At 38.1% G+C, this 15060-nt stretch overlaps 1 protein-coding gene across 1 annotated transcript in view; it reads left to right on the top strand.

Moving 5' to 3' along the window:
- Nucleotides 1-13319, top strand: part of cnksr3 (cnksr family member 3) — a 39585-nt gene extending 26266 nt beyond the window's left edge. Inside the window, exons 5-13 of the mRNA XM_039692399.2 lie at nt 80-121; nt 2538-2657; nt 2746-2805; nt 2967-3035; nt 4627-4773; nt 7177-7304; nt 7654-7841; nt 8849-8935; nt 12637-13319. Coding sequence (XP_039548333.2) covers nt 80-121; nt 2538-2657; nt 2746-2805; nt 2967-3035; nt 4627-4773; nt 7177-7304; nt 7654-7841; nt 8849-8935; nt 12637-12929 — 1134 coding nt within the window. The 3' untranslated portion in view covers nt 12930-13319. The remainder of the gene's footprint in view (nt 1-79; nt 122-2537; nt 2658-2745; nt 2806-2966; nt 3036-4626; nt 4774-7176; nt 7305-7653; nt 7842-8848; nt 8936-12636) is intronic.
- Nucleotides 13320-15060: the final 1741 nt, after the last annotated feature.

The raw sequence follows: 15060 nt of genomic DNA, 5'->3' as shown, positions 1-15060 counted from the left end.
ATGTTTACCAGTCCATGTTTTCCTGTGGGAACTCAACATAATGTGGTGTCTCATGCGAATCCTCCCTTTTTAATTGCAGGATTGCACAGTGTTTGAAATGGAGGAGAAGATATTAGAAGTGGTAAGTAGAAAGTCTTGCCGTCCGACGTTTTACACGCGGTGCACTTATGAATTCCCCAAACTTCTCTCGGGTCAGAGATTCAGCTGTTATCTGTGATCCATTCGGGTTCATTGTAAGTGTGGAGATGTTTTCTGGAGCATCCTGTGTATAACAGTATCTTCATCAAAGGAATGTTCTGGATGCAATACAATCATTTGGACTGTTTAGTAAAAACTAGCATTAATTTCATGTGCACTTGAAGTCTATGGGGTAAGGCATTGCACTTAGAAATAATATTAGCAATACTTAATTTTATTCTTTTGTGATTTGACTGGATGGGATTTGATAAGTTAATATTTTTGGTTCATCTCAGACGTCCTTGGCCAATGAAAGCTGCGATGGCTCCAAGACTGTATTCAAAATCGCTCCCTATACCCTCGTTCACTATTCCCCACATTACTCCACTAACATAGTCCACTTGAAGGAGTGAATGAAAACGAGTAAGTGAATTCGGACACTGTGTTTCCCAGAAGCGTTCAAAATCATTTGAAGCTTAGCAAACTAGCAGCTCCAGAAGCAATGAAACGATTTATCTCGAACTCTGTCATTGTAAATGTTTAAAACCTTAATTAAACAATTTAATAATCAATCAAAAAGCGATTTATACCAGTATGATATTACGCTGTACCCACATTGGACCAGTGGTTTGGAAAATGGATGGATGATTCAGCTACAGGCGCCATCTTCTGGTCAGATGCGGGAATTCATTCAGCACGACCCTCACAGTGCATTATGGGTATTCTCTAGTTGTACACTCTTTATTAAAGTGCATTATGGGATTGAATGAGTGCACTCGATAATGTCCGCTATGGTTTTGAATGCCACTACAAAATGGCTGTCGCTTCAAATAGTGCCCTATTTTAAGGGGTGGTATCAAGCGTGCCGCACAAGCCCTCAAATGTGAAGCCAAAACGTCTCGATCGCCCCCCTGTGACCGGTCCTAGTATAGGTCATAAACCCCGCCTCCCCATGTTATTGAATGGGACGTGAGACCAGCTAAACAATTAAATTACACTTCACATATCCTTTATCCAAAGATAGTTTCTGTCATTTACAGTAGTTTCTATCACGTTGATGTAATTTTAAGTGTTTGTTTTTAGTTAGTTATTTGATGCTTTAAAAGGTTCTCTGTGCGAAGTAGTCACTGAATCACCAGCAGACTTTTTTTCATAATGTTGATTATGTGGTTAGTAGTTGTATTTACCTTATTTTAACGAGGTACTGCAACCAGAAGACATCATTGGAGAAGAACGGAGCACACAGAGGCCACTTAATGAAAGTGCGGGGCGTGAGCTTGTGTTTGATTCAGCGAGAATGAGGGCGCGGCCTTGATTTCGCGGCTTCACTTCCTGCTCACAACTGCACATGTCTGGTCCCGAAAACGCAAGTGCGCAGACTCAAGTTCCAAGATGTCAGCGCCATATCGGGACATTGGCGGCTTCAGTTCTTTCTGATAGAAAAGAGCAAAGTGGCGTCGTCCATCTTTTTTTACAGTCTATAGGTGGTATAATGCCCTTTTCACAAGGTGTAAAATAAATCTCTGATGTCCCCAGTGTGTATATGTGAAGTTTTAGCTCAAAATAGCCCATAGAGATTTTTATACAGCATATTAAAGTTACAGCACTGTTTTGTGTCTGGCCCTTTAAATGCAAATGAGCTACAGCTCCCGACACAGTGGGCGGAGCTTCAAGAGCCTCATTACCTCACGCAGACACAGGCTAAAATGTCAGAAACTGTTCAGCCTTTTATGTTTAAACCGGAGTCAGACAAAGATGGAGAGACAAAGAAGAATTGACCAAATGTAGAATGCAACAGGACATCTCTGAATGGTTAGTTGATGAATTTATGTTGCTGATGTGGAGTCTAATCTCCAATTAGCATTTTATGTCAGGATAATCTATAAATCGCTTTTAAAATTTGAGCTGACTCACAAATGTGCTCGACTACAACAGCTCTTCCTCTTCTCAACATGTACTGCGTGTTCCCGGGGGTGGGGTGTATGTAAATTTAGGGTTAGTGATGTCACTAACCCGGGAGGAAGCTTGTGTAGTTCCTACCAGCCGTTTGTTGTAGTCCTTACAAAACGATTTCTTTAAAAGCAAATATCTCCCTTTGACCTTATGCCCAAACAGCAACATTACACACTAACTAAAGTTAGAAAAGTGAAATCACAATCAACCACCCCTTTAAGGGTATAGGGGGCGATTTCAGACACAGCCCAGATCTTCTGCCGTCAGTCTGAAGCTACACGAGACAAAATATGTATGAAGCAACTTCAAATTGTGCATATTACATAAGCATATGAGTTCTGGATTAGTTATAATAAACAAACGGTGGATTCTAAGTACCACGACATTGTTCTTTCTGTTTACTTAAGGCATGGGTTTTGACTGGCATTTGCGACTCCACCATGAGAGTTACCTCTGACCCCTTGAAGACTCACATGACCTGTTTGGAGGAAGTCCCCATCCCCAATATCAAACCAGGCGAGGGTCTGGTGAGTGTCAACACTTTCCGCACACGACTCGCTGGTATTGTTGTGCTCGTTGTGTAACAACTGAATGTTATTTGCTTATTCTGTGAAGGGGATGTATATCAAATCCACTTACGATGGACTTCACATCATCACCGGAACCACGGAAAATGTGAGCCGATCTTCTTTTATTCACTATTCACACTGTTGCATCGATGTCCAGCATCATTCACAACACTTCATAGTGTCTAATGGACTGCCAAGAACCATAAAACAAGAAACAGAGCATTACTTCAATTGATTAGTAATGTCTGTCTCTGTTTCACTCCTCAGTCTCCAGCAGACCGAACTCAGCGGATTCATGCGGGCGATGAGGTGATACAAGTCAACAGACAAACAGTGGTGAGCCCATCCGTCTGTCACATGATAGCGAGGGGGGTTATGGGTAATTAATCTGCTCTAAAAGAGTGAAAGGAAGCAAGATGGCGAGCTTTTTGTGTTTGACTGAGTAAACCCGATCCATGTGAGAGAGAGATATGTCAGTGCTGAAAAGCCGTATTGTTATGGACTCCTTTATCATTGTTTTGGATCAGAGCTGTTTTTTATTCACCTCATATTTACTGTACAGTGAAAGCACTGGTGCCGAACCGTTTGTGTTTGTACAGCATAAAGCCATTCAGACTGCATTTGTTCAGCTACAGTAGGATCAACTTTCCCCCATTTAGGGTCATTTATGTCTAGGTTTGATTTCAAGTTCAACCTTGTGAAAAAGATGTGCACTTCATTGTATTTAATGTGCCCTTGTACTTCAGATCTTAGAAGTATAGTTTTAAACACTGTACTTTCAGGTAATATAATATTAATGAAATAAATTCCCACTGAAGTAAACTTAGAGTACACATTCATGATGACTATGTTTCTTAACACACTTAAGTATTCTCTTAAAACATGTATCACTTAATCTTTTGTCTGGTTTTAAAGAACTACATATTTTAATAACTACTTAATATTGTAATAACTACACCCCCTGCTGGTGAGATAGACTAACTGCAGATGGAGATTAATCTCGGCAATCTACTGCTTTTCCTGAAGTTACTGGATGTCAGTGTTGAATTCCTTGAAGCGAATTTGCAAAGCGACATAAAATAGACCGAACATTGCCTGTTGAATATTATAGGTTGTATTTTTAAACAGTTTGAATATTTCGGAAGTGAAATATGAAAGGTGAATATGGATTATAGAATTTTTAATAATGAAAATGTGTTTGAAATGTTTTGAATTGAAATATTCACAGCTTATGTATTCAACCATGCTGAATTTCAGCCCATAAAAATGCACGCCCTAAAAATACAATGCATTAAAATCCAAGCTTGTTTTTTTTATAATAGTGCTGGGCAACGATTAATCGTGATTAATCACATCCAAAAGTTTGTGTTTACGTAATACATACAATACATGTGTGTATTGCGTATAATTATTTTGTATATAAATACACGCACATGCATGTATATATTTAAGAAATATGTGCATGTATATGTATACAAAATATTAATATATAAATATTTTAATATTTTATATATAAATAATACATTTTTCTTAAATATATACATGCATGTCTGTGTATTTATATATACAAAAAATAATTATAGTACAAACACATGTATTATGAAAATGCAAACTTTTATTTTGGATGTGATTAATCACGAGTAATCTTTGCCCAACACTAATTTACCATTTAAATAATATATCATTTATTTATTGCACTAATGAAAATGCATTACGGTAATGAGAAATCTGCGCAATAAATATGAACGTCATTCCCCAATGCAAATAAATCTAATACTGGATTTACTCGTACTGGAAATAAGATTCATTTTCATTAAGTGAAATATCATTTCTTATTCATATTGATTCTGGGGTGAAATATGACCTGGAGATGTTTTTGACAGGTTTTGTGAGAGTAAACTGATGTACTCCTGTAACATCTTCTCAGGTGGGCTGGCATTTGAAGAGTCTGGTGGAGAAGCTCAGGGAAGATCCTCTGAATGTGACACTGATGGTGAAGAAAAGGCCGTCAGGCACCTGTGGCTTCACCCCCGCACCACTGAAGAACATGCGCTGGAGACCCCCTGTCGTTCAGGTACTGCCATCGCTCTCCTATAGATCGCTGTTTCTGTTTAGATTCGGCCTGGAAACGTCAGGATTGTTAAAAAAGTAGTCTTTTTTCATGGATCTGAGTTTTTTGTAGTTACGTTGAGTAATCCAAAATCAGTTTGATGCTGTTTTTAATGCTTTAGTCAATTGCAAATTACACACATTATTAAAGCTAGAGTGTGAAGCTAGCAATATCAAGCTAGCTTTGAAAGCACTGATTACTATTTTTTTTTTTTTTAAATAAATACAAGTGAGCATACTTTAAGAGAGAAAAAGATTTAAAAATGTTACCTGGACCCAAACTTTTGAACTCTTGTGTAGACTGTTACAGTATGCAGATAATATTAGCCTGTGAGGTATTTGCAGTGTGTTTCTCTGTGTTTTTCACATTTGCACAAACTCCATGAACTTTCATTGTTTCAACATGAGTGGATGGGTTTGTATGGGTGTTGCAGGACTAAAACAATGAAACGCTTCTTCCCCTCCACATACACATTAACTTGCCTCTGAAAATGCATGTAGATTTCACAGATCTTTCACAGCTGACTTGTGTTGATTATCAGTTCAGATTGCTGGACCAGCAGCAGGGTTTCACATCAGGATGTGTGTTTCCACTTGATTAAACTCCCGGTCCAAATGTCACGCAGCCATTGATTTTAGAAATACTGTAGCTAATATTAGTCCATATGGACTCTCTCAAACCCCTCGCCATTCTTTTTAAAGGTCAGACCGTAGACTACAGCTCAAGAAAAGCGATTTCCATTTGATGGAAAAACGTTAATGTAAAAATCCATGAGAAATAGTTTATGTATTAGTGTTTTTTGTGTGTAAAATGGAGATTGCGATTATCCCACGATTCTGAATAAAAATAAAAAACTAAATAACTTGCAAACTAGAGGTTCTGACAGGTGGTTCATTTCTTTAGTAAATTTAGCAAATATATGCATTTGAACGAAATAATTTTTTACAAAAAAAGTCAATGTCTTGTTTTGTTATTGGATGAATCAGCATTTGTGAATAAATCTTTAAAATTAATGATTCAATGACAACTTTTTTTAAACCGCCACCTCTTGGTGTAACATTAAGCATTACAATATATACAGTGGTGTGAATAAGTTTTGACCCCCATGCTAAAGTTGCCTAAAACGAGGAATAAAAAATCATCTTTTGGATGTTGATCTTAATGCCTTAATTAGAAAAATTAGAAAAACTCCAACCTTTAAGGGAACCAATTTTCTTTGTGAATGAATAATGTATCATAAATAAATCAATGTTTTTCCTTAAAATACAGGGTGCATAAGTCAGGACACCCCTATGTTAAATTCCCATAGAGTCAGGCAGATTTTTATTTTTAAAAGCCAGTTATTTCATGGATCCAGGATAATATGCATCCTTAAAATATCCCCACATCATCACACACCTTCCACCACACCTAGAGATTGGCATGGGGTCTTTTCCATAAGATCATCTTTCAATGCAAATCAAACCAGCTGTTAGGCTAACTGAAGTAAAACCATGCCAATCTCTAGGTGTGGTGGAAGGTGTGTGATGATGTGGGGATATTTTAAGGATGCATATTATCCTGGATCCATGAAATAACTGGCTTTTAAAAATAAAAATCTGCCTGACTCTATGGGAATTTAACATAGGGGTGTCCTGACTTATGCACCCTGTATTTTAAGGAAAAACATTGATTTATTTATGATACATTATTCATTCACAAAGAAAATTGGTGTCCTTAAAGGTTGGAGTTTTCCTCATTTTTCTAATTAAGGCATTAAGATCAATATCCAAAAGATGATTTTTATTCCTCTTTTTAGGCAACTTTAGCATGGGGGTCAACTTATTCACACCACTGTACAAGTGTCAAAATGCTTTCAAATCATTTAATTTTATCCCCTGTTATTTAAATCTTTGTAACACATAAGAAAGTGTAAAAATCTAGTTTACAAAATATACCTTTCAATTAATGAAAGGCCTGCTTGCCAACAAATGTTCTTTTCAATATCTGTAAATGTAATTTATATAATTCATAAGGGAACTTATTAAGTATAAAGACTATCACCGGTTAATTAAGTCAAACAGTACTTTTGGAATGATGTGGACTTAATTTCATTCTTGCCCTGGCAAAGTCTACGATTAAAGGCTTAAAGAAAGTCTACATTCAACAAAAAGCAGGGCCTTGAGATGAAGAAAAAAAAGTATGTTATTGTAGTGATTTGGTGTTGAGATCAAAGGTCGAAGGATTAACATCAAAATGATACAACTGTTACTCTCATTAAAAAGATTATGTAAGATGTAATTTAGCAAGGGTTTCTTCACATATTATCAGATGCAAACATATTTTAAACATGGCAAGATGAGTGATTAATAACTTTGCTTGTTTCAGAGCCCATCGTATGCGCCGGCCGCCCAGTCATCCAGAAATCCTGTGCAAATCTCCATCAAGCGGCCGGAGAAATCGGCAATTTTAGATCTCTATATTCCTCCTCCTCCTTCCATGCCATACAGCCCACGGTCAGTATTTGTTTCTCTGATAACGTATCGCCATCATATTAAATCAATAACTCTGTGGCTCTGTACTTCCTGCTTTCTTAGGCATAATAAGCACTACAAATTATGCATTCTTGATTCAAAGATCTTGCTGAATTTTTTTATAGAAAAGGTACATCGCCATCAAACTCCAACCTAACGGTCTTGAACGCATCTTCACAACTCTTACATACGAACTTGAATGCACCATAAGCTCAAATAAGCACAGAAATGCATAGTGAACATGCATGTACTTATTTTTATGAACTTTTTACCTATACTTCATCCACGATTGTTAACACTATAATGCTTCTTTGTCTCCGTATGTCTGTAGAGATGCAGAGACGAGTGAATGTGCAGGTGTGAAGATGAGACCAAAAGGTTCAGAGTCGCCCAACTCCTCTCTGGATTTAGCTGGTAGACGGCGTTCAAATGCCAGCGACTACACCAGCAAACCTAGCGTAAATCCAGCTGAGGTCATCATCCCACAAGCAAGACTGAGACAGCGGACTCCCTCTAGAGGTCAGAACCTGTTTAACAAACAGTTCTTTATTTTTGTGACATTTCCAAACTATTGTCACTTATACATACTGTAACATGATTGTTCACCCAAAAATAGAGAAAATAAGCCTCACCCTGAAGACTATATGACTCTTCTTTCAGCCAAACACAATCAGAGTTATATTAAAAAATATCCATGCTCTTCCAATCTTTATAATGGGAGTAAGTCGAGTTTTTGAAGCCCAAAATAGCACATCCATCCATCATAAAAGTAATCCATACGGCTCCGGGCGTTTATAAAGGCTTTAGTTTAGGGTCAGAGGTCACTGTGAAGCAGTGATTATAGTTTATAAAGTTATAAATATGGATATTTTTATTACAAATCCCATGGCTTCGCTTCACAAGGCCTGTATTATCCCCCTGGAGCCATATGGAGCACTTGTATACTTGGATGGATGTGCTATTTTTGGCTTTAAAAACTCTACTTACGCCCATTATAAAGCTTGGAAGAGCCTGGATATTTTTTTTTTAATATAACTCCGATTGTGTTTGGCTAAAAGAAGAGAGTCATATATACCTAGGATGGCTTGAGGGTGAGTAAAATATGGGATCATTTTCATTTTGGGGGAAAATAACCCTTTAAGGCTTTTTTCTTTTTGCGTATCCAAACATGTAGTCTGAACAGCAAAAAAAAAATTAAAATTAATGACCCCAATGCAAACCAAATTATATTCCAGATGACAAGTTTAGTCCAGCTCATTATATGAATGGTAAAAAAAAAAAAAACCTAGGCTATCAAAATCAGTCTGACAGTTTAATCTAATTCATGGATAAATGACTCTTATGAGCCAGTTCTGTTAATAAATAAAGGACTCACAAAATTAGAATCAGTCTGATGAATCATTCACTGAATCAACAAGACTCACTTAACTACAGTTATCCATCTGAATTACACAATTTGTTAGTGAAAATTAAAATAACTATGACAACAAGGACTCAATTGGACTGATTCTGTCTTTGTGCTTCAGGAAAGCCACGTCCCATGTCCATGCCGGTAGACACTTGCCTGGGCGCGTCGGACTCTCCCTCCAGACCCTGGGCTCTTGGAAGGAAAGGTAAGCGCAACACCTGCCTGGGTGTAAACTACAACTGAAGCGTGTTAATCTCCAGCTGTCAGCGTAAACATTTCACAAGCGCAATTACATGGGCAGGAGCAGACAAAGGTCAGATAACACTGTAATATTTGCGTTTTGGTCTCTGTAAGTACTGTAGCTCAAGAGGTAATATCTCTATACCCATAGTTCATTTGGGTCCGACATCGGTAAACTTTTGGGATGTTTTTGCCGATTAGAAATACATGCAGAGTTTTTTTCCTGTTGTACTGAAGTCATAGTGGTCATGCGGCTTCATGAATTTTATTTTACATTGTTGCAAAGTTTGCGACTGTTACACTTAAAAGTATACTTTTATACATTAAAAGTGGACCAAATTAGTCCCAAGTAGTATTGAAACAGTAGACTTACAAGTACATACTAGTACATTGATAATAATATACTTACTACCTAAAGTATACTTAAAAAATATATACTAGCTTTGGAACAATCTACATTGTTAAAAGCGCTATATAAATGAAGATGACTTGACCTGTACATAAGTATACTCAATAAAATTAACTTGAGGTATACTTACTTTTTCACGAGCACTTATGCATGTGCAGGAACAGACATAAAGTACAAAAGTAACAACACATTACTAATATAAATATAAGCTGTTATAAATATAAGTAATATAAGCTGTTATGTTAATAGATCTTTTGTGTGGCATACATAGCTCTAAGTAGTTAGAATATAGTAATATCCTTAAAGTGTTTTTAAAAGAAAATGAAGGCATATGTTATTATATAAGATATGATGTTGAATGCATTACTGTTAAACACTTGCACAAAAGAATTATGTGAAAATTAAAAAACACACGCATACAAGGTCTGGAAGAGAGTGAGAGAGAAAAAGTAAAGCAAAAGTAGCGTAACAGTACAAAAGTAATGTAACTAGTTACTTTTTTAGGGAGTAATGCAATATTGTAACTTTTAAAAGTAACTTTTCCCAAATCTGAAGGCTTTCCTCTATAGGGGCTTTCGCAGCGGAGGAACCTTTTCATAGTTCCTAGAACTATTGGCAGAAGTTCCCGTCTTTGGCGTGTTCGCACCGCAGGAACTGGGAACTATTGACGCTTTTCCATTACCAGTACCAGCTCGACTTGACTCGGCTCGGCTCGCTTTTCGCACCGTTCCATTGCAGACAGTACCGCCACAAATAGTACTCGGTGGTCATAGCGACGCCTTACGTTCCTCGTTGCCCTATCAAGCTCTCGCTGGATCCTCTCTTTGGCCACCAAACAAAGGAAAGTCTGCACCTCCTCGTTTGACCACGGCGTATTCTTCCGAGTTGCCATAATAGTAATAATAGTAGTAAGTTTAGTAACTATCTCTAGCCAAACTACAAACATGGCGGCGTTATTCTGGATACTCCATCTGGCACGTGAAATGATGACACACTGAATGGTGACGATTCTCTCTGACCAATCAGCAGTCGGCATTGTTTTCACGTCACATTTTAGTACCGGCTCAGCTCGCCTTAGCTCGCTCAGAACCTTGCCGGGGGTGATTCTAAAAAAATAGGTACAACTTTTACACAGTGTAAAACCACTGTGGAAAACAACAAATGCAAGCCGAGTCGATCTGGTACTGTGTAGTTGAAAAGCGCCATAATTTAGTTCTATGAACTACTTTAGAGGAACTAATTGAGCTCCTACTTCAGAGTAGGGTCTAACCCAGGACTATAGGAACTATCCGTGACGTTAGTGTACGCTGATTGGCCGAACGCACGCAAAACACCAGCACCCGCCATTTTTTCAAAAACAGTATGAACACCGATTATATTTATTTACCCCAGGAACTAACTATATGAACCTGGAAAACAGTGATAGATGGACCTCTTAACCTTTACGCTGCGGAGAAAATCCAACGCAACTTTGAGGGGCCAAGCCAAACATGCTCAGCTAGCAACACCGGACATCAACCACACGGCATACGCTAATACCTTTTCATACTGTCTACTTTCTGAGAACGTTGTACTTGGTATGTTTTTCATCCTCAAACCAAACTTGGGTCTTGAGTTTAAATCACGTCGGGGTTGTGTACTTCCCATAATGTTTACACGTTAGCTCAGTAGGCGGAGAGTAGGCGGTGTTTTCTGGCTGTTCGAACGGATTTGACCACAAGAGCGTTTACGAAAGCAATGTGTTTTCAGCTACCTCTGGAAGTGGTCGAAAGTGAACAATTAAAGGGATACTTCACCTCTGGAAAGATGAATGTGTATTTAAAATGGGTCATTTATGTAGAAGAAATGTGAAATTATTTTTGAATTTGGAGCTCTCTAGACTGAGGAAAGCCAGAAAGTGTATTTTTGGCTTATGTAGATGAAAGACAACAACTCCCAGAATGCACTTGCATCGCTGCCCTAGGAGGCCACGCCTACCGGTGACAGAGCGCAGTCGTTAAACAACAAGTTTAGGCTACTAGTGAGTCTCTGTGATGAGTCTGCCTGTAAATGTGTTTCGAGATCGCCCAAAATGTCCGGGATTCGGCTTTTGCGTTCTACAGTCGCCATTCATTATGTTTACTGTGGCGAGCAGGACGAGTGAGGGCCGCGGGAGAACGGCGCGAGGCCGGTGGCGTGATTACCGATGAGCGACACCTCGTCTCGTATCTCTTACGGAGGAGCGGGAATTTTCTTAGCAATGTTAAAACGCACATCAACCGATCACTAGTTTAGCGTTCATGTAAACACTACATTCAGATTCACCAATCGGAATGAATTCAGTTAGATTGAAACAAAAGCTGTACATGTAAACAATGAATGGCGACTGCAGAAAGCAAAAGCTGAATCCCGGACATCGACAGCCGGAAAAAGAGGATGGTAACCCCTACTACTCGGCTTTCTCCACAGAACAAGAGCCAGCTAGCTTAGCTTCCAAAAAAATATGGCCGACACTATGTGTTCATTCTGCAGACTGATCTCATGAAGTAGTGTGTGTATGACACGCCAATTCGTATTTCCATTTTTGGCGTGCTATCAAGACGCATAATCGCCTTTCAGCGTGTTTATGAACGCCGTTGACTTAACGTTATATAAATATATGACTTACCTCAACCCCATCCCTAAACTTAACCGTCACTGGGGTTAATGGCATTTATGACTGGAGATTTGACTGCGTGTACAGACACGCGGAATGACGCGGACGTTAATGGCATAGACATACACGCATACAAGCGGATACACGCGGATAGTTCAAAATGCGTAGAGATAACACGCCACCTGACTCGAAAGTGGCGTATATGTTTACGCAAAAGTCATGATGTCATGTTGCATTCTGTGAGTGAGATCGCCCTCTATGGGCGGGTTGAGAACATGCGGGACGGCCCCTACTACTGACTGTAGTCTTTAGCCTCTGGCCAAAAAATCCTCAGATGACACAAAATGACGATTTTTTCGTCATCGGAGGATTTATTTCAGACAAAAAATACATAAATCTCTCGTCTCAGGGGGATATGAGGGTGGGAAGCATGCTAATTAGAAAATACTACAGGTTTTCTACTAATACAAAGCTTAATGCTAAATCCTGAAGTGTCCCTTTAAGCTTAAAATGTTTTAGACATTTAGGATCGTCCACTTATGATGCGGTCGACCAAAACGCAGCTGTAAACAGGGCCTAAAATTGTTTCCATCCTTATATGATGTGTCTTGTCTGTCCTCAGGTGAGGAGGTTTTGCACAGGTATCTGAGTAACGAACAGATCCCCACCATCTCAGAAGAGTCGCCCTGTTACCCACTGCCCTACCGGCCCACAGGCGAACGCCAGCTCGTCCGAGGGGTCGACCACATCCGCGGGAGCCAGTGTTTCATCAATGCCAACCTACACGACAGCGCCACCATACCCTACCAGGAAGCCATGGCACGCAAGCCTGCGCCGAAATCCCCCAAGAGACCCCCGTCCGAACCCTCTCTGCTCAGCAGCTGGATCGCACGACTCAAGCTGCTCACGCACTGAAGGCTGCTGGGAGTCTGCCATCCGCGTGCAGTATTATCTCTCAAAATCTGAGACCAGGATCTGTTGAAATTCAGCTCGGCCAGTATTAAAGACCTCCTCGGTGGAACGCCTGTTGCTTTTCATCAAGACACTACTGAAGACTCTTTATCATGATTAATCAGGTCTTGGAACTGTGTTATAACTTATTAAATTTGTGCATATATTGTATATTATAGAATAGATACTGGTCCAACTTATTTTCCACTTGCTAAATACAGTAGCAGCTTTCTATTTTAAACATGCCTTGTGTAAGTTAAAGCTATTTTATCTCTGAAATATAGAGAAGAGAAGATATGAGCAAGAAAAAACTAAACAAAAAGTGTCCATTATTTAATAAACGGTGCACATTGACATGTTTATAAGGCACTTAAATTTCTATTCATGTTTGGGAACTTTTGACTTCCTTTCCAATTCACGAGATTGAATCTGAATCGATTTGGCCATGCCTCACAGGAAGTTGGAATGGACTTTGAATTGGAATGACAGGAAGTTGATTTCAATGGTCCAAGATGTTTTGACTAATTATGCCTGTAGGATCTATACGTTATTCTCAACTGATTAGACATATTTCTCAAAACTAAGTTCAACACTTCACACTCTCCAGTCAATTTTTTTCATTGTGTCATACAGTACCACTATATTGAGGTATATATCTATATATTTTAAGTAGGAAAGGAAATGAATCATTTTATTCAGCAAGTATGCAATAAATAGGTCAAAAGTGACAGTAAAGACCTTTACACTGTTACAATGTTAAAATTAAATCAAATATTACTGAAAAAATCTAACCGACCACAAACTTTTGTGTTATTTTTTAAATATATTTATTACAATAGCAGTTCATTCTGTTCATTCCATTTTAATTTGACTTGCTTAAATCCATATATAAACTCTACATTGGCTGTTTCTGCATCCTGTCTGCTACCTCAATTCAAATTGGGGAATCGTCATTCTGAATTTGACTCTGAATGGCAGAAAACCCCGGTGAGAAGATGTCTATTTCATAGCGTGAAGTGTCTGCCACATGAGCACAATATAAAGTCTGAAAGCCTTATTACTTTACTTACATTTCAGTGTGAAAATAAGCGACTTTCTTTGATAATATAAATGGTCTTCTATTGTGGACGTTGTTCATGCGTAAATCTGAACAGTAACAGATGCAAACGATTTGTTATAAACAAGAACTCTTTTCTTTGAGTCTTAAAACCAGGCTACTGTAACACTAGAGCAAGTCATAGTTTTGAGAAAGATAGGATACTACTTGATACTTGTTTATGTTGTCAAGAACTGTTAATAAAGAATGCTATAAATAGGGAAAATCCTCTCGTTCCATGGATTCTTGTCTGGGGCAAATGTGGTCAGCTTTTCTAAAAGCGTTTTTAAGCTTTGCCCCCAGGGGGCGCTCGGAAAGACGATTTTTTTTTTGTATAATTGTTTTAAACAGTTTATTCTTTCAAAAAAAAAAAAAATGTCTGCGTATAATAAAAATGAAAACATTTTAATCTATTAATTCCAGCTATGTCTACATAAATAATATACATAAAATTGTTTATTTGTTTAAAAAGGTAATCTTATCACAACCAAGTCGTTAATATTTAAGAATGATATTTTTTTTTAAATGTCTTACCTGTCTTTCTATCAGTCAGTAAATACAGATATCACATAACATATTATCAAACAAAATACAACAAAGAACAGCAAACATATAAAATAACCAAATAAAGAATAAATAATACGGCCTGCAAATAAGGTAAATTCTGTATCATATTGTAAAGGATACCTCTCTTACTTTATTTTTAAGGTATAAAAATTTCATCTGACCATAATTTTTCCAATTCATGTTTTCATTTATGACCAAAATACTAAAATATGTCTTCCAGATGTAAACTACATCAAATAGACTTGCTGGGATGATGAACCGTATGTGTTAAACACGTCACACAACTCTTTAACTCTCTCCTTGTGTGGTATAGGCCTACAGTATCATCCGTATGGCCTTAATAAAAAACTTAAATGAGGTTATTATAGGCTACAAAGCGTTGCATGTCGAAAAAAGTCTCTTTAACATCATCATCATCATCATCATCATCAT

Source organism: Pimephales promelas, chromosome 13 (genome assembly GCF_988280905.1).
Source record: "Pimephales promelas chromosome 13, fPimPro1.hap1.1, whole genome shotgun sequence".
NCBI classification, from domain to species: Eukaryota; Metazoa; Chordata; class Actinopteri; order Cypriniformes; family Leuciscidae; genus Pimephales; species Pimephales promelas.
Note: the sequence above shows the minus strand (reverse complement) of the source record. Positions and strands in the feature narration are given on the sequence as shown.